Genomic DNA, 19,703 nt, shown 5'->3' with positions numbered 1-19,703 from the left:
ACCATCATCAGATAGAACCACTGTCAGATACGACTATAGTCAGATACAACCACCGTCAGATACAACCACCTTCAGATAGAACCACCATCCAGATAGAACCACCATGACAGTAATAGTAATGAAACTAATAATAATAATGATCATTGAGGGTTCATCATTTACAAACACAAAGTGGTATCGATCCACACAATAGGATTTAAACCAGCTTCATTAAAACCAATTAAATGTTATATTCTCTCCAACAGGATACAATAATTAATTTGATCGAATGCACCACTAAGGTGCCACAAGACCAGTAGAGAGTCCTTCAATGACTCTTCATTTCCCCCATTAATTCTCCCCAGTAAGCTTCAACTTACACAAAATACACACCAAATTGCCATTATTTGTAGCCACAGCAAAAACCATCCTTGCACCCAACGAATGGCAAGACACACACATCTCTGGCTCCTCAGATGTACTAAATGTTGCGGAACTCTGTAGCCTGTCTTTGAACGTGTTTGGTCTTCTTTCTCCTTCTGTCTCCCTCTAAGAGGATTATGCGTCCATGTGTAACGTCGGCGGGCGGCAGGTGTACGGTCGCGATGCCCTCGTTGCTGGACCTGTCCACGAATATGAAGTGAGCCCAGACTATTCACAATCCCCCGAGCAGCACGCTGTGCTGCCTTTTTACGACAATGAGGACGGTGAGTGTTTTATATTTCAAACTTCTTTCATTTTAACAGAGGAAGACACTGAAACACTGGATTTATTTTATAGAACTAACGTTAATCAGATCAATACCAATTCTTTACAGTTATTTGGATAAGTTAGAGAGTTGTAATATACAGGTTCAGTCAAATGTTTGGAAACATTTTCTCATTCAATTTAATGACAAAGTGTTTTCAAACTTTTGACTGGTGCTTTAAATTAGGTCTGAGCAATTAATTAACGTGGACAAATATTTTATCGTGCATTAAAAGTTTTTTTTGTATTATTGTTTGGAAAGCTCAATGGCTCTAAATACAGATACAGAAAAAGCATGGGTAAAAGGGGGAGGGGCGTCATCACACGTCTCAACCAATGAGCATTTAGTGGGCGGGCCTAAGACTGCAGTGGCGCAATAGTCGAAATAGTGGGAACAGAATACTAGAGAAAGCTAGAGAACTCTTGAGTGGACATTTACATTTGAAATCTCTTTCAAACGGTAAAGTTGATTGAACAAAAGTTCTGAATAACCTGCATCACTGAGGTTCTCCAAAGGGCCGCTGGTGAACATACATTAGCCATGTATAGATGCTCCTCTTTTCTAATTGTTAACTTGTCTGTTAAAATGTTATGACCGATAATGCAAATAATATGACTGTTTTCTATAAGAATCTAGATGAAACATTAAAGCAGTAGCAAATAGCTTTGGTTTTATATACGATTGGATTACATTCTAGTTTAAAGTCTCTACAAGAAACATTTCAACTGTTACTGTGTAAAGGGAACACTGGCGTTAAAAAGGACCTTATTAGTTTGAAGTGCAAAAACAAAAGTGCAACACCACTTTTTAGTCTTATTATTATGATAATACATAAATAATTCTTAGATTTAACTAATTACTATGCGATAACTTGTGATTGAATATTGTAATTGTTGCCCAGCACTAATATAAATGTAAAGTTAGTGACACCGTCTCACTAATTGGGATCAGCTCAGTCAAGAGCTCTGGAAACAACCCACTGGTCTAAGATATTTACCAGTTAATACCAGTCTGACCAGTAGAGAGAACAATGGAGAATAAGGAACACGCTATTATTGTGTGAATATAGCTAATTGTTTGTATGTGTATTCCTTTCAGCTGGAAAATGTTTATCTCAGAGACTACTGTCCAGACAAAAAGCATGTCATTAAAATACAAAAAATAAACCCAATATTCAAATTAATCCTCCATTAAATGAAACTTATTATATGTGATTAACAGGATCTGTGTTATCTACCTTCACTGATATAAATTGGCTTGACTTGATATTAGAATTGCCTCTTAGGAACAACAGCAGCACAAACTCTCCTCTGTAGTGAGCCGTGTTTCATGAGTTCAGTGAGGATTGAAGTTGAATGTCAGATCATGTAACTATTCATTGTCCTCGTTTAAGGGTTTCCATGGGCCTGTTGAAGGGTGTTAACTGTGGTCTCTGACTTTTTAAATCTGGGCAAATGGGTATGAGTATAAAGTGTACTGAATTATGTTTGGAATGCGCTGCTAGACGTACACGCAGCTGTCTAGTTGAAGTCCTGGAGTTTCTTGGTCTTATCCGACTGCAGATCGGCTGAAGGCCTTCGAGGGTTTGCGAGCAGAGGAGTGTGGGATCCTGAATGGCTGTGAGAACGGTCGCTGTGTCCGAGTCCAGGAGGGTTACACCTGCGACTGCTTCGATGGGTACACACTGGACCTGTCCCGCATGGCCTGCGTTGGTAAGAGGACACTTCCACACAACTAGATCACAGAAAAACGTAGCATTCGTTTGTAATAACCGTCCCATCCGCCCTCCTCTGTCCTCAGATGTGAACGAGTGCTCCGAGCTAAACAATCGGATGTCCTTGTGCAGAAATGCAAAATGCATCAACACAATGGGCTCCTATCAGTGTGTGTGTCTGCCGGGCTTCACCGCCTCTGCCAGACCCAACTACTGCGTGGCGGCAGCGCCGCACCAAACGTCGACACACAGCGGGAGCGTGGACGGACACTAAGGGGCGACGAGAGACACTAAAGCCACACGCACAAGCTCGCATTGTCCACCAACATTCAGCCACTGCAAAAAACAACAACACTAAACCATGAGAGGAAAGAGGAAGCCCTCTGGTTATGTTACAGCGTCCAGCGGCACTCATGAATCCCAAAACACTCATCAGGCGACCGTGAGGATGTTTGGGATTTGAGGGTTGTAATTCACATATACCTGAACCCTTTCCTTTGAATTAATCGTTGAAATATTTTACTCAACTATTTAAATATTCTTCCAGATCTGTGTCGTGTTTTTTTATTCACTCCCTGTATTTCCCTTCTGTTTTAAAAACCTGTGGGTCTATTTTTCTCCCGGTGTTGTAGTTTTGGTTTTTCATAATTTGTCTTTTTTTGTCCAACATATCATTAAGTACTCCCAATATTAAGACCTAAATCCAGAAAAGGTTGTTATGAACTTCCAGGCTACGCCGTTGAAATCGCAACTTGTTGTTTAAAAGAAAGTTTGACATTTTTGTTGCAACTTTCCTTTTGAGAGATTGATTGATTTCTTCTGTGTGCTGAATATTGGGAGCCAGAGCTGGGGGGTAATCAGCCGGGCTCCACAGTGTTGGCCGCAAAGCCGAATGGCAGCGCCGTTACAGATATACATTTATATATATATATATCTTAATATATCAAATAAAGAACTATTAGCAAAAAGTAGGTCACCTGTCAACATGACATTTTTTCATTCCAACAGGAAGTTTCGAGGGCATTATGTGTGATATTCTGAGAATGAATAATGTGTTGTGCCCTGTAAATAGTGATTTTGGCCCTCATCCTCATATAGGTATAATGTTGGTAGTTTACTTAGTTCTGCCGCCTTTTGACTGCTAGTATTTTCGAAGTAGCACAAAATATAAATCCGATCTCAGATTCTGGGGCTACTTAGTCAAACGACAGAAATAGACACTTAAATAGTTTTGCCTGATGATGGCGCTGAAAAGACAAAGTAAGGGGATCACCAAAGACGCATCAGATGACATGGCCGTCCCCTGAGCTGGGGGGGCTGAAGTTTGCTTGAAAGAAATCCCCCTGAAATTTCTAGCAACTAATACTCGTATACTCTGCACTGCAACACGTACACACTACATGAAACCAGCGTTGATTCCCCGAGGGGAAGATTGAACCCGTGTGGTGCCTGTGGGGGGGTAGAAACATAGAATTGTATAAAATGTGTTTTGTATGTTCTGAAGTAGCTCTTGTAACGTAACGACAAACCCTATGGACTTGTGTGGGGGGATCCAGTCTTATTTTCTTCCTTTTTGACCCAGTCCCACTGATTGTGGGTATTTAACAGCGTGGAGAGGTCTGCTGCCATCTATCTGTCTGCCACTACAGCGCCACCAAATCCTTTAATATTAACGCGTTGATGTTTTTAAAAAAAAAGATGCCAATGTCAAGCTGTTGGACTTAAGCTCTGTTGGATTTTGTCTCTGTTTTGTAAGACTGGGAAAATGCAATCATAAAACTACTTATTGTTTTTGGACACAATGTTCATTGTCTGACTGAGTTTCCTGGTATTGCTTCCTTTCTTCCTTCCTTCAACATACACATGGGGTATTTAAAGATGAAATGCGTGTTCATTATCTGCACTTTGCTGCGATGTCTCGTCAGGTTGTAGAGCTGCTTCAACAGTAACTGGAGAGGAGGCGCGTTTAAACAAAAGGGCGGGAAAACAGCTGATACATTTGTGATCTGTAAATGAATAAACCCATTTTTCTAGGATTTCATAAACAGTGTACATTGAACCCCTTAGTAGAACAACACACATTGTGATATTTGCACTGGCCGGCCTTTCAGTTGTTAATGTTTGAAACATCAAATTAAAATTTCTATGTTTGCACTTTTACTTTTTTAATTGTGAAAGCTTTCATTCCAGAAGCTTCATCATTCCAGAAGCGTGGCGCAGGGGTTAGAGAAGCTGTGCTGGGAAGCACAAGGTTGGTGGTTCGATTCCAGGCTGCCCCTTGTTCCATGTCGAAGTGTCCCTGAGCGAGACACCTAACCCCTAATTGCTCCCCGGGCAAAAATGTGGGTTTAAAGTGTAATGTAAGTCGCTTTGGATAAAAGCGTCTGCTAAATGACCTGTAATGTAACTGTAAAAAAGCTTAGAAATGACCCGTTGGCGGGAACGTATCACTTGTATTTGGCGGAGGGTTAAACGTTTTTTGTGGAAGATGTGAGTGGAAGTCTTGATTAATATACACAGCTTGATCTTCCCTTTAACAAACTTCAGATATTTTGTTGAAAGCTTGAATCCATTTATAAATCGAATGACGACCAGTAAACAGGTGCAGAGAGTCTGAAAACAATAGTCAGGCTTCCAGATGAGAATTGAAATAAGATTTAATTGCTGCAATCATTCCTTCAATTCTTTGTTTTAAAACTATTAAAAGATGATTGTTGTGTATGTGATGAAGGGGACGAAGGGGAAGGTGTGTTTCTGTTTTCCTCGTCAGCGACTTTTCAGGGGTGTTTCTGTTAAAGTGAAGACTCATAAACCTCAGGTTACACCGAGGAACATTCTGCGTTATTCTTCGTCTTCAACATTTATAAACTAGGCGTCCTAACAACCATGAAACCAACACAAAAAGTAATGCAACATGTCTGGTTAACAAGTGTTGGTACCCTGCTGTACCGAGCGAGGGGTTTGCATCCCAAGGAGGGCTGAACACCAGGATACCCGCCTGTAAGTGTTTCACTTCTGATCCCCAAAAACTCCTTTTCAAATTGTCTTCTCTCTTCTGTATATTACTGATATACTTGTTGATATTATATCAAGTCGAAATGTATTATTTTGCATATTTATATCGACAGTGTTATGATATACAGCTATTCCTCGGGCAGATTACACACAGTTAACTGTGTTTAATTAAATGCAGTTAAGTGGGTGACCGTCTTGGTAACTTCCGTCATGTTTCATATGCTTCATGCTTCCTTGCTTTTTGTATTTGCTCTTCTTTTTTTGGAGGTCTTCCTCATCCTGAATATTTTCCCCTGTTATACTCTAGTATTCACCGCAGGTATTCACCCCCCCTGGATGTTTTCCCCTTTTGTTGCTGTGTTGTAGTGCAGTGTCTCCCATCTGAGCCACTGAAGCGTTTACCTCCTTCACAGTGGTCCTAGGGGTATTGGTGGTCTCCCTCACCAGTCTCCTTCTTGTTGCCGGTCACACGATAAAGGAGGTTCAGATCTAGGCAGATTTAAACTGTGCCATATTCCTTCCATGTCTTAATGATTTCACTGCACACTGTGGGATGTCCAGGGACTTGATCATTTTGTAGCTTCATCTTGACTTTCTCTGAGTTGCTTGGAGTGTTCTTTTGTATCATTATAAGCAGGAGTACTAATAAACCAGACTGGACGTCCCAGTAAAACGTGTTTTTTTATCTATTACTTGACACACATCAACAGCACTGAACTCGTTTCCACTATTTGTGACACTGCTGGCATCAACTAGCTGGGCTTCTGTTGAGTTAGGTCACTCATCTTTAAAGGTGTGTGGGGGGGGGGGCGTATCTATGCCAAGAATGATTGTACACTACAATACACTTCGACCACCATAAATTGACCATGATTTCATGAAAACATCCAGGGTACATGCTACTGGGGGGCAATTTGTGTGGCATGTAATCGTTTGTTCTTCCATTTTTCTTTTCTGTACAAGCTCAATAAATGATCTCATTCTTTGTGACCTTGTTTTGTAATAATATTAATTATTGTTATAAGAAAACTGTAAAATTGGCCGTGATGCAAGTGGACCAGTTAAAATGTCCCGAGTACCAAGTTGCTCCCATTTCTCGTCCCCTGATGCGGGTCAGCATCAGGGGACGAGGAACACCGGTGTCAGTGTCCACAGACAAGCGTGTTTTGCATCTCCGTGGACTGAGAGGCTGCCGTGCAAGAAGGAAGCCTTTGCTCCAAAAGTTTGCTGCTGATCACACGGACAAAGATAAGACCTTCTGTAGGAAAGTTCTGTGGTCAGACGAAACCAAAATCCAGCTGTTTGGCAACAATGCCCAGCAATATGTTTGGAGGAGAAAAGCTGCCAATGGAACTGGTGCTTTGCAGAGTAAATGGGATAATGAAGAAGGAGGATTGCCTTCAAATGCTTCAAGATAACCAGCCCGAAGGTTGGGTCTTCCAACAGGCCAATGACCCCAAACACACATCACGTGGTAATAGAATGGCTAAATCAGGCTAGAATTGGGGTTTTAGAACATGTGGACAATGCTGTAGAAACAAGTCCATGTCAGAAAGCTGTCAAATTTAACTGAACTGCACCAATTCTGTCAAGAGGACTGGTCAAAGATTCAAAGGGAAGCTTGTGGCTGGCTACCAAAAGCACCTAATCTGAAGTGAAAAGGGCCAAGGGACATGTAACCAAATATTAGCACTGCTGTATGTATATTTTTGACCCAGAAGATTTGATCACTTTTTCTGTTGACCCATAATAAAGTCATACAAGAACCAAACTTTATGAATGGTTTTTGTGACAAAGAAGTTCCAATCACAATCAAGTTCTGTTCCAATCACTCTCAGAGTTGTATTGAAATAACTGGAAACTCAAGAGAGCCACGACACGATGTTCTTGTATGTAAACTTGACCACAACTGTATTTACTCCCCGAGGACGGCCAACAGTCAGTAGCAGAAGAACATGAAGATTAGAGGTCCGTGTCTGCTCCTCCCCTCCGTCTCTATGTGTCACAAGGCTACTCAGTGATATTTGCAGAGCTGTCCTGCACACCAACCTTTGTTTCCAGTAAACTCAGAATCTATTTATAGACTGTGAGTGGAACAGTAAGGGAGAGTGTTGTTGGTAGTTATTGGAGACACAGTTATAACTTACAGCACCTAAAGTACATTTTGACATAATACAGGATTACAACCAAGGCGGCCGAGGTCATCTGATGTTTGTCTGGATCACAGTCTGTAAGGTAAGGTGTCCCGATGGTTATTATATTGGCTTTCAACTCTTAACAGGTGTGTTTTGGAGGTAAAAGTAAAAATGTATGATTTATATCGTATACATATTATTTTGCATCAATCTTTGCTACAAAGTAGATGTTGACCTTTCATCAGTTTCTACACTGCACTGCCTTTGAAATCTGTGGCCAAACTGTAATGGATATTTTTTCTATGGACCAAACATTGGTGAGAAATGGGAGCATTATTTATAGGTTTACCATTAAAGTAAAAGATTGAACCTGACAGGTGAGACACAGTATTGGTTTTAAAAAACAGTGGGACATTTTGCTGCCTTCTTTTAGATGCCACTTTGTGGTCAAATAACAGTTTGTTCAGTTTGTTCTTCTAAGTTCAAGTTGTGTCCCCAGGGCTCGTCTTTGTCTTGTCACTGTGACTGTGGCTGGTTCGACTGACTGGTTCATTGTCTCAAAGCGCTCGATTAGCAGCCTCCCTCCTGCACACGTAGGCAGTAAAAGAATCTAACCGAGCGACACATGTTAGCGGAGAAGAAACTCAGCAACACCCGTAATCTCTTATGCAGGTTGAAAGAATCGTGAGCAACTAGAGAATCAAACATGTACGTGTGCTTCATCTTTGTCAAAGCTTTCTGTTTCTGCCTGTCGACTAAAATGCAAACATGGCGTTTTCAAATTAAAAAATCCAATTCCTTTGAACGGTTAAGAAAGAATAAAGTGCCCCTTATTGATCCCCTTGGGGAAATGATTCTCTGCCTTTAAGCCAGTGGTCCCCCCATGCAGCAGCCGGGGCTTGAACCATCAACCCTGCGGTCAGAAGGCTCCTCTCTACTTCATGCGCCAAAAATGAAAACCAAATGTCAGCATTTGATAGTTTTATCAACGTGTTTACTCTGTTCTTAAATTGCTGTAAAGTACATCTAGTTATAGCGTCAGTCATACAGCCCTTAGTGGGAAACACAATACAAGTTGACTTCAATTATTTGTGTCCAGCCAGGCAGCAGGATGTGCAGTCGGTGTTTTGGTTCAGGCATTTTTAGAAGCCATGAGAGACAAAACAATGTGTACGACGTCATTAGGGGGAATATGGGATGGGTCGACCCCAGCAATGTGGACACACACACACACACACACACACACAACCTTGTACTTCTATATCTCGTTGACATAACGGATTCTCTGACCTAAACCTTAAAATTAAGCATGAACCCTCAAACTAACCTTTGAAGCTTTGTCCTCACTTTACAAAGATGTCTTCACTCTGCATGTCCAACATGGTACAGCTTTCTCTGTCACACACACACACACACATTTCCTATACAGAGATGTCAAAGATGACTCTGAGACATGCAAGTATACTATTCCACTAAACATTTGACTTACAAAGTTTTCTTGAATCTTTCAGACAGGAGGAAACACTGAAACAAACTAAAACGTGCGTAAAAGCATGTTGTGAAACATTTCCTGCTCTGCTCTTTTCCACTGCACCTTGTGTGAGCCCTATATTTAGCTCAGCCCAGGGAAACCAACCAGCAGGCAGGAAAACTATGTTGGGAAAGAATCGGAGGAAGTGTAGTGGCCGTTCTGACCAACAACTCCGATGCTGGGGTCAGTGGCTGAGAGCGCAGCGGTGGACCCACTCGGGCTGGGACAAAGAAAGGCCTTCGGGGTGGGACAGGGCCATCTGAAGAAAGACTTAGGAGACACCGGGACAGCGACGCTGGCCTCAGCAGCAGCCTTTCATTTGAACAGACAAAAGGTGGATCTGTACACAAACATGTTAGAAAGAATACATGTGTCTGCTGGTGGATGCTGGCCGGTGTAAAGTTGAGGTAAGGTGCATATATATATCGTTGGTGAAATGTATGAACATAAAACGCACACTGTCGTTCATAATGACTTGTAGAACAGGGATCTAAAGTATCTTCTTAAAATGTCAGCTGTAACGGCAATTTTTACATTCCACAATAGCATATTCTGAATTTGGATATTGATTATGTAAAATCGTGCTTGTCTTGTCTGCCGGATATTTAGTCAGGTACTTGTTGACGTAGATACGCTGATTCTAGTCTTTGTCCTTGGAAATGTGTGTACAATGAGGCCTCCTGTAACTATATATACCGTGTACACACATTACAAGGGGATCTCATCACATATTTAATGTTAGACACGATTCCCCAACCTACACACAATAAATGATACTTTCTTAGAAAGGCTTAATCTATAATTATATTAATTTGGTCCTTACGTAATTATGATAATGTGGTTAATAACACAAAAAACAATTAGTTGAATGCCGTCCAAAACAAAATATTCCTGTAACTGCAACAATGAGTTGATGAGAGCAAAGACTTTGTGTTGGTCGATGTGCGCTGTCTCTGTGCAGTGTGTGAATTCTTGGATAAAAGAGTTCACAGTTGGACCAGTAATGTTAGTTATGTGAGTGTGATGAGGCAACATGTCGTTTGAGGCACAGTACGTCTATGGCTTGAAGCCATTTTGGTTCTCATCCGGACTTCTTGTGTTTGGAGTTTGTTTCTGGAAGTCTTCTTTTCACTTTTCCCGTTGTTCCGCTGGCCTCTCTCTCCTCTCACCTTCACATCAAGACGCAGTGCCGTTATCCAATCTGAATGTGTCTCTTTCTCCCTCGACATTTTCATAATGTATTAAAGCTCAACGGTTAAAAGAGTAGATTTGGATTTGAGTGGAAGGTGGAATCTCAGGTTAATGTCACAAATGGGGCGTAATCCTGCTGAAGCAACCTTGAACCGAACCGAGGAGACAAACACACTGTTCCACCAACTGGAGAAATGTTACGCTGTTCAGGATATTTTTGGAGGCAGTGTGAGCGTAGTTATCATTCGGTTTCCAGAACTCCTTGTCTGCCGCTGTAAGTTTGGACTGACTAAAAAATAAACCATAAGCCACCACATCAGTCATAACGTTACCCGGAATCAGGAATCATTTATTGCCAAAATAGGAAGTCAGATTCAAACATCTTTAATCCTTATTCAAATAGAATTACTTTAATACAATTACTTTGCAAATAGCCAACAGCTCCCACATGAACACTGCAGCTTACAGGAAGACGATCGTCCTGCTTTTATGGTCCCTGATTGGTTCCACGTTAAAATGAAGTAGTTTCAGAGGTTTTGAATTGCAATTCTAATCTTATCTTCTGTTTTTAGATTTATTTTATAACATCTGCCATTTGGGACTACAGATAAAAATAGCCTTTTGGCTAACTGGCACATTTACAGCAATGTTTTATAAAGTGAATACTTAACTTTAAGTAGTAATGTAACGAGTTGGAATTGTCAATTATCACTGGAGGAAAATGTTTTCAGATTCCTTTGTAAATATTGCGGAGTCTACTTAAAGTTTTTCGGGTTTGATGTTGGAATCATGTGACCTCATGTGTTCTCAGATGAATTGGACATCGGCACATCAGCTCGAGGGCTCAGTGTTCTTTGAGGGGACGTAGAACAGATCAAAAGTCCTAAAGATAAATGAAAACAGGCTCCTCTTTATTTAGTGGGAACAGCTTGGTGTCTTCTTTTGTGAGACTAAAAGAAAGTGACGAGAATCGTTGCACTCAATAAATAAAAGTGAAGCTGGCTTGTGCACAACCAGGTGTCCTCACAGCAGTACGTCAAGCGGCTTTGCAAAGAGCATCAAATGGTGCCGTTTTTCACTGGATAGGAGCCGTCTGAGTGTGACTGCTTTATCGACGCATTCTGAAATAATCAATTCATAGTGACGTACGTGTGTGAGGATTAAACAGATTTGGCACGTCATATATACCTCGCTTTTGCTTCACTTTCAAACTGCAAAATAACAACTAAGAAATCCACAATTTAAAAATATCAATCAGTGCTACAAGTTAAACTGCAATACTGTGTTAGAACAATATTCAGTCAGATTTATGGGTTTATAGAGGTAACATGAATCGATTGTGGAAAGTAAGTAAAAGGCTGTATTAAAAGATGGAGGAGGTTATCGGGGTTGAACGGTAATCGAAATCAATATGCATCAGCCTTTTATTACTTTAATCACATCTCATTAGAATGAAGTAGTCGGTGGATGAATAAACTAACCAGGCGGAAGCTGAGAACACACACAAGGTCATGAACTCAGAGGCCATCTGCTTCAGCTGTTGTAGCAGCTGTCTGAACCCGAGGTTGATGTAACATCTGTCTTCAGCAGCAGACTACACATGACGATCTACATATATGTGTATATACATGGATATCTGCATGGATATTTACAAATTGATGAGATATACAAACAGAAATTGGCTGTGATTGAGTTTACGATTGAAATTGAGCGCATTTCTCACTTCAGTTTCAGTTTAATCAACAAGTTGCTCCTCTCATGTAACGATAGTTAAGATTAAGTCACGACTAAAGTATAATCAGTGGAGGGTTTTCACAAATGTAATAAGCCGGATGTTTGTTTGCCTGTGTGTGTGTGTGTGGGTCACATGGCAGGACTGCTGCGGCTCCAGGCTGCTGTGTTTACCAACAGGAGGAGGAGGTCGTCCTGTAGCGTAGAATAAGCTGGTCCATGGGAGTCTCTCTACCTGACAGACAGTAGCAGCCTGCAGCATCCAGCAGCAGTTACAGATACCTCAGCAAAGGGACTGCTTTTTTTACCTGGATGCTTATTATCATGCTGCTGTTCAGGGGGTAAGTTGTGAAATCCAGATTTTGTCAGTCGGTGTGACATCTAGAACCATTTTAAGTTCTGTATTTTTAGCATAGAAGTTGTTGAGCTGAGGCAGGATTTTGTATTGTTGAAGCTGTCGCTGTCGGTCTGAAGCAGCAGAGTTTAGAAAGATGGCCTCGAGTCTCTGGGTTACTTTGTTACATTGATATTTTGTGACAAAATCTTTGCGCAGCGCTGCTTTTAAGACATATCCTGTGTGTGTGTGTGTGTGCAGGTTTGTGTCTTTGTATTACACGTTCTGTCTGAATGTCCATGTGTGCACCTACTAGCATATGCATAAAACACACAATGACGCATCCACACACCAGAGGCAGACACACAGTGACCCATTGTGGTGGCAGAAAAGCACAAGTCATGCTAAAGGGCACAGCTGACTAACATGCACAACTGAGCTGTGGAATCCAAAAGAAGAAGAACATAAGAACATGTCAGTGTGTCTCCCACAACACATAACACATTAATGTTTCACAAGTAAGGAGAACACAGGTATTTATGCATCACACCTTCAGTCGAATACAATATGTACACCTTGCTAGTCCTTGGTTACTTTATTGGTAGCTAATAAAGTGGCTGGTGTATGTGCTTTTTACTTTTAATGTATACAATTGTTCTGGTTATATCTGTTCTCATGCTTCTATCGATTTTTTGCTTTGGTATTTAGCATTAAAGTAAGTTTACCTAAATAAAACATAATTGCATGTTTAAAGGTAGGATGCAATGGGCAGCATCTTTTGTCTCCCTGGCTTGAAATTCTCTTCTCTGCTTTCATTTCATAGGCCAGACCAGAGACAGGGGTCATAAGGGACTAGCTAATCAGAAGCAGGGGCTTCTTTTTCAGGTTTTTCTATGATTAATAAAATGTTATGTATCTTAGAACCGGGATCTGATCCTAAATACTTTTATTATATTATGTTTTATTATATTATTTTTATATAATATTTATTATATATATTTCTCTTAAAATGTTTTTTTTAGGAGGTGTCCTCTAAACGTCATCAACAAATTCAAGTCTTCATAAATTTAATGAAAATCCAATGTCAAATTCCGAGAACGCAAATCAGGTCGGCGCCCGCAAAACACATTCGCAAGCAAATGTCTTGAAACTTGAACCGTCTGCTGTTTTTTTTTTTTAAACGCGTTGTCGTTTTAACCATTTTTCGCTGACCAGCTATTGAACCGGGAAGTCCGAATCTGTCCTCAGCCTTATTTGTTAAGCTGTCACTCATGTCATGCCCCGCCCCATACGCACATTAGGGCCAAACGTCTGAATGTGAAAAAAAATGATCTGAAACTGAAAGAAAGATCTGTAACTTGAAAATATCAGATTTGAATCTGAAAATACAAAATCTGCAACCAAAAAATGTAGAATATAAAAAAATATCAAGGTCAAGGGATTCAAAACTATATTCGGTCCAAATAAAATACTTTTCATCCAGTTATTATTATTTTTGATACATTATTGTAGTTTTCAATGTTCAAGATCAAAACTTTCAGGTTCACATTTGTTTTTCAAATTATCAAAACTTTTGACCTCCATTTGGCTCCACAGTCTGTTACCAAACAATTTGTCAGAACGGTTAAAGCTGTTTGACCTGTTACTGATACAGTAACCGAGTAAGGGTAGAAGTAGCTATGACCAGAGACAGTCCGGTGGGTTAATTCATGCATCGTGTCTGCCTCATGCCTCGTGCTAAATTGGGTAGTTTGTTTGCAAATGTTGCTTTTTGTTTGTATTTGTAATGTCTGTTTTGAACATGGTGGTTCTGTATGTTGGTAAGTGTGAGTTTTGTACTGGTTTGTAGGTTTAACCATTAGTGTGGTGGCTGGAACATTTGGTTAAAAAAAAGTCCAAATAATATGATTTATTTCTCTATGAAACAAACCAGTGGATTTGTTGTGCCAGAATGCACTGTAATGTAAATTCTATTGAATGATCAAGTAATATTTTCATAAATATTTTTATAAAGATAAATGTTATTTCAACTGAACTGATTTGCCAGCTCATGCACTGGTGGAATATATCTTCTACTAGCTGAAGGGTATTTCAGCTGAGCTACAATTTCAAGAAACAATCTTAAAAAACTCGAAAATGTTTTGATTTCCCTAAGATGAGTATTAGCCTGAATACTAGACATTTGGATAAGCATATCTTTCAATCCTTTGTCAGTGGACACCAGCATAATATGTAAAGCAGTGAAAATGATCCTAGATGAAATATAGAAGAGGCTAAAATGATCACAAGATGGATGCGCATGGAGGGAGGAGGTGTGTGTTGGTAACCGGAGGGTTGGTGGTTTGAACTCTGGCTGCTCCATGTCCCGTGTCCAGTGTCCCAGAGCAGGACACCCAGCCCCCAAGTGCTCCCCGGGCGCCTTTACTGCAGCACACTGCTCCCACTGTGTGGGATGGGTTAAATGCAGAGAATCATTTCCCCAAGGGGATCAATAAAGGATTCTTTCTTCACCTGAGAATGAATGTTGACAATGTTAAAGTATGTAAATCTCCTCTTGATTTTTCTTTCCTTTCAATGTGTTTTAAAAATACAATTTTGTTATTTTATCATTGTGTGCAATATATTTATACAACAATACTATATTATTACTTTAGAATTATTCTGGGTGTTTGTGTTAAGTTGAGCCTATTGGGTCAGCTGTGCAAACCAAATAAACTATTATGAACAGCGTAATGCTAATTCTGTTCTGGGCACCGTGGGCAGCACCTGCTCCTCCTCTCCAACCCTCCAGCGCCTCGTGTCTTTCTTTTCTCTCGGTCCCATCATCGTGTCCTGTATATATTCCTTTTACAAAACTGAGCTGTCATTGACAGTCGAAAGCAAACACATGTGGCTATACGGGGAAGGGAAGGGCACTTGAAACTTATCAGTTGAGATTACCGGTCAAAATTTGATGTTGCAGAACCAGCTTTTTATGATGCCAGGGGAAAAAATGGCATTTAACTCCTATTCGTCCGCAAGTAAAGTTTGTCTTCTCTAGTTGTTAGTTACTGATGGGCAAGTGTCACTGTGTGCAGGCCTCATGGCAGACACACAACAGCAGTCAGAATCTGGTTGGCCGATCTGCCCCGTTTTAGCACTTTTTTCGAATGGTCTGATCCTATTGGATCCGACTAAACCCACGCGGGAATGATCGGCAGGTTCCTTGCCAATTAGAAGCCAAAATGGGTACAGTAATGACACTCGAGAGTAAGGATTGGCTGAAAAGGAAAAACCTCACCCCTAAAACCTTTGCAGAAAGCACCTAAATTGCTGGTGATGGGCATAGAATGGTGGATGGATGTCCCTCTCTCAAAAAAGTTGGATTAATTTAATAATTTTGTGGGTAAAGGGAATTTATGATTCATATACAAGAGGGAGTTTGGGGACCAGATTTTGAAGGCCTCAGTACACTGGGGAAGGGGAGCGCTGCATCGTGACAGAACCCCCCTCCCCCACGGGCGGCTCCGGAAGCCCAAGACCGACCTCTACAGGGCGGCCTACCACGTGGGCGCGGGCCAGGACACTCTGGATGGGCCAGATGAAAGACAGCTATGAGCGAAGGGTAAAAAATGTCCGAGGCTGGAACCCAGGCCCTCTCCTCCGGCCCATAACCTCCCCAGTCCATGAGGTATTCAAGGCCAGTTCGGCGGCGACGGGAGTCCAGCAGAGATCTGACCGTATATGCCACGCCATCATCCAGAAGCAAAGGGGGTGGTGGTGCCGACTGAGCTTCAGGGCCTGACTGGCCATCCTGGGTTCTGGTTCAGGTTTGAGCAAGGAGACATGGAAAGTTGGATTGATCCTGTAATGAGAGGGCAACTGTGACCGATAAGACACTGTATTGACTTGCTTGATAATCCTTAGCTTCTTAGCTTCTTGGAAGGGAGGCGGAGACGGATGTTCCGCGTGGAGAGTCTCCTTCTGACGTCGGACGGCCTGTTGTAGCTGGACGTGAGCAGCGTCCCAGACCGCCTTACTCCGTCTAAACCAGTCATCCACCGCCACAATTTCAGAAGGTTCTCCAGACCATGGGAACAGGGCTGGTTGGAAACCCAGGACGCGCTGGAACGGCGTGAGCTTTGTAGGAGAACTGGGAAGGGAATTCTGGGCATATTCTGCCCGTGGAAAAAACCTGCTCCATTCCCCCTGTTGCTGAGAGCAGTAGGTGCGAAGGAACCGGCCAATCTCCAGGGGCCGGTATTTCAAAACTTGTAATCCAGATCAGAATGATCAGGATAACCAAATCCAAGGTCTAAGGTCAGCATTTCCTATGAGCTGCACATTAATACTATGGCGTCCCTTTCTGTTCACAAGTTCCCATTCTCTTTCATGGGTTGCCTGAATGTGTATGTGTGTGCAGTCAATGACACCAATAGTATTAGTGCGACTGTGTGTGAGTGGGGAGCACGGTCGTCCTCCAATCAGAGGGTTGTCGGTTCGATCCCAGGCCCGGCTAACCCGCATGTCGTTGTGTCCTAGGGCAAGACACTTAACCAAACATTGCTCCTGTAGCTGCGACTACAGTGTGTGGATGTTAGTTACTGATGGCAGGTGTCACTGTGTATGGTTCTCCTGTCAGTGTGTGAATGGGTGAATGATGTCATGTAGTGTTAAAGCGCTTCGAGTGGTCAGAAGACTAGAAAAGCGCTATACAAGTACAGGCCATTTACCATTTACCATATGCATCCTGGCAATTGAGAAGAATTTTCTCTTAGTTTCAGTTATTTCTTCCTCATTATCCGGAAATCTCACAAACTGATGAATTAGACCAGCCAGGGCTGATGCCACTGAATGCATTACTTGTCCCACTGTAGACTTTGTCACAGCCAGGCCATCTTCAATTACTTCATAAAAAGATCCACAAGCAAAAAGACGTAGGGCAATAAGCACCTGCTCCTCCACAGTTAAGGCATGACTCCTTCTAGTAGGACGTTGTAGATGTGGGCGTAGAATATCACATATATACAAAATGTCTTCTCTTCTAAATCTGTAGCGTGCATAAAGCTCATCATTTGAGTACTGCTCAATGAGATTAGCGCATTGGACATACTGATGAGGCTTGTATCGTCTCTGATGGTGCCGCAGGACATGTACAATGGATGTCATGTTGCAGAAGCAAAGGTCATTGACCTTAACGAGACCAGTTTTAAAGTCTGTGACCTGTGCTTTTACACCTGCTTTCAATTAAGCTTTATGGTATTTAAGGCCTTCCTTAGTGATAGGGCTTTCTCCGACAACATGGAGAAGAACAAAGGAAGCAATTTCACCACAGCAGAGACAACAGCACTTCTGGAGGGTGTTCGTATCAGGCCCTTTTTGGAGGTTTTAGTGGCCCTGGACAGAGTTCTCTGTCAGCCAAACTTAAAAATAAAATATGGGCTGAGATAACAAAGCAAGTTAATGCCACTGGTAGTGGCCAACGGCGGAATGTTGAACAGGTTCGGCTTAGGTGGAAAAACCTAAAGCAGAAGGCTACCAAGGACCATTCAGAGGCAAACCCCCCCCAAACAGGAAACAAGGCCATAAAACGTGGGGAATTCACAGAAACAGTTTTGGACATAATTGGAGGGGAGAGTTCTCTTGTGAGGACTTGGCGTACCTGCTTGACATGGTCACCCAGATCTGAGGAGTAGACCAGAATGTCATCAATGTACACAATCACACATTTGCCAATGTATTCACGGAGAACTTTGTTAACAAAAGCCTGGAACACTGGGGGCGTTGGCTAATCCAAAGGGCATCACCAGATACTCATATTGGCCTGTCGTAGTGTGAAAAGCCGTATTCCATTCGTCACCGTCCCTGATGCGAATGAGGTTGTAGGCGCTGCGAAGATAGTTTGGTGTATATCCGGGCCTCCCGGAGTTGTTCTACTGCTGCAGGCACCAAAGGCAAGGGATAGCAATACAGTAACAGAATTCAGATCCCAATAGTCTATATATGGCCTGAAACCACCGCCCTGCTTTCCAACAAAAAAGCTCCAGACACCAAGTCTATGGCACAGTCCCACGGTCTGTGTGGTGGCAGGTAGGTGGCGCTCCTCTTGATGAAGACCGCTGCCAGGTCTAAATAGGCTGAGGGGACATCTGGTGTGACAGCGACTGACAGGCTCTCGATGGTGGTTGCTCTGATGGGTGTAGCCAGACACTGGGAAACACATTTTCTACCCCAACACAGCAGTTCATTAGTAGACCAGGAAATCTGTGGTTCATGATGAGCGAGCCAAGGTAACCCTAAAATAACATTGTTCGTTATGTGATCTATAACTAACAGAGATAATTTCTCAGAGTGAAGAACACCCACAACCAGAGTAACCGGGACTGTGGCCTGGGTAATGAAGCCAGATTCAAGGGGCTGATTGTCAATAGATGTAATCGGTAGTGGAGGAGAACAGAGTGACGTAGGCAGTTGAAGTTGGTGAACCAGGCGTTACTCATGACGTTTCCTGCAGACCCAGAGTCTAACAAGGCTGAAACGGTTGCCTGACCCATACTCCCAGAGACAGTGACAGGTAAAAGGAATTTGTGCTGAGAAATGTTCGGACAGAGAATCGTACTCACTCATAGAGGCTGTTCTGATCCAGTCATCCGACGTGGGCAGGTGATCCGAAAGTGTCCAGCTTTACCACAGAAAAAACATGAACGCTCCACCCTCTGTCGTGCACGCTCCTCAAGAAACAATTGGGTCCCCTAAGTTGCATCGGTTCCTCCTCCGGGATGGGGGTCAAAATAGAGACGGGATGTGGAGAGACCCTGGGACAATATACATTGCTGCGCCTGGAACTCCTTTCCAGCTGTCGTTCTCTCATGCGGTGGTCCAGTTGAGCAGCCAGGTCGATGAGGTCCTCAAGGGTAGTACCCCATTCCCGATTTACCAGCTCATCCTTTTTTAAATATATTAAAATAATATAAGATAAGATAAGCTTTTACCCCAATGGGAAGTTTTTTTTAACAATTGGTTATGCAGCTTAAACAGAATCAGTCTAAACATAACTTTTCACACACATAACACCAAATAAACTTTCCACAAATAATATAGTTTATAAACTTAAAAGGTTGAAACAGGGTTTTGACTCAAGTGTTAATATTCTTTGGTAATACGGTAAATCGTGCCATACATTTGTTACTTGATCAAACCACAATATTACAGGAAATCACTGGAAGTAGTGTGAAATGGTCGCACAACAATTTACTGTAATTTAATTTTGTTTGTCATTTCAGGGAATTGCTATGTTAAAAATGTATAATGTATGTATGTAATGTATAATTAAATGAAAGCTGTAT

General features: G+C 41.9%; 2 protein-coding genes across 14 annotated transcripts in view; both read left to right on the top strand.

The window, feature by feature from the left end:
• Positions 1 to 4,240, top strand: part of ltbp1 (latent transforming growth factor beta binding protein 1) — a 68,474-nt gene extending 64,234 nt beyond the window's left edge. For all 5 annotated transcript variants that reach the window (XM_078104628.1, XM_040178512.2, XM_078104627.1 and 2 more), the window contains 3 exons: positions 534 to 686; positions 2,290 to 2,439; positions 2,528 to 4,240. In XM_078104628.1, coding sequence (XP_077960754.1) covers positions 534 to 686; positions 2,290 to 2,439; positions 2,528 to 2,715 — 491 coding nt within the window. In that variant the 3' untranslated portion in view covers positions 2,716 to 4,240. The remainder of the gene's footprint in view (positions 1 to 533; positions 687 to 2,289; positions 2,440 to 2,527) is intronic.
• Positions 4,241 to 7,478: 3,238 nt separating this feature from the next.
• rasgrp3 (RAS guanyl releasing protein 3 (calcium and DAG-regulated)) overlaps positions 7,479 to 19,703 on the top strand; it is a 39,043-nt gene continuing 26,818 nt past the window's right edge. For 2 of the 9 annotated variants that reach the window (XR_005712395.2, XM_040178187.2), the window contains exon 1: positions 9,389 to 9,529. The gene's annotated coding sequence lies outside the window, so the exon portion shown is untranslated. Of the gene's footprint in view, positions 7,692 to 9,274; positions 9,530 to 11,880; positions 12,386 to 13,201; positions 13,264 to 19,703 lie in introns of those variants that run through there. The other 7 variants (XM_078104623.1, XM_040178184.2, XM_078104625.1 and 4 more) reach the window with 7 other exon arrangements.

This window comes from Gasterosteus aculeatus, chromosome 6, assembly GCF_964276395.1.
Source record: "Gasterosteus aculeatus chromosome 6, fGasAcu3.hap1.1, whole genome shotgun sequence".
NCBI lineage: Eukaryota > Metazoa > Chordata > Actinopteri > Perciformes > Gasterosteidae > Gasterosteus > Gasterosteus aculeatus.
This window is presented reverse-complemented; position numbering and strand designations above follow the sequence as displayed.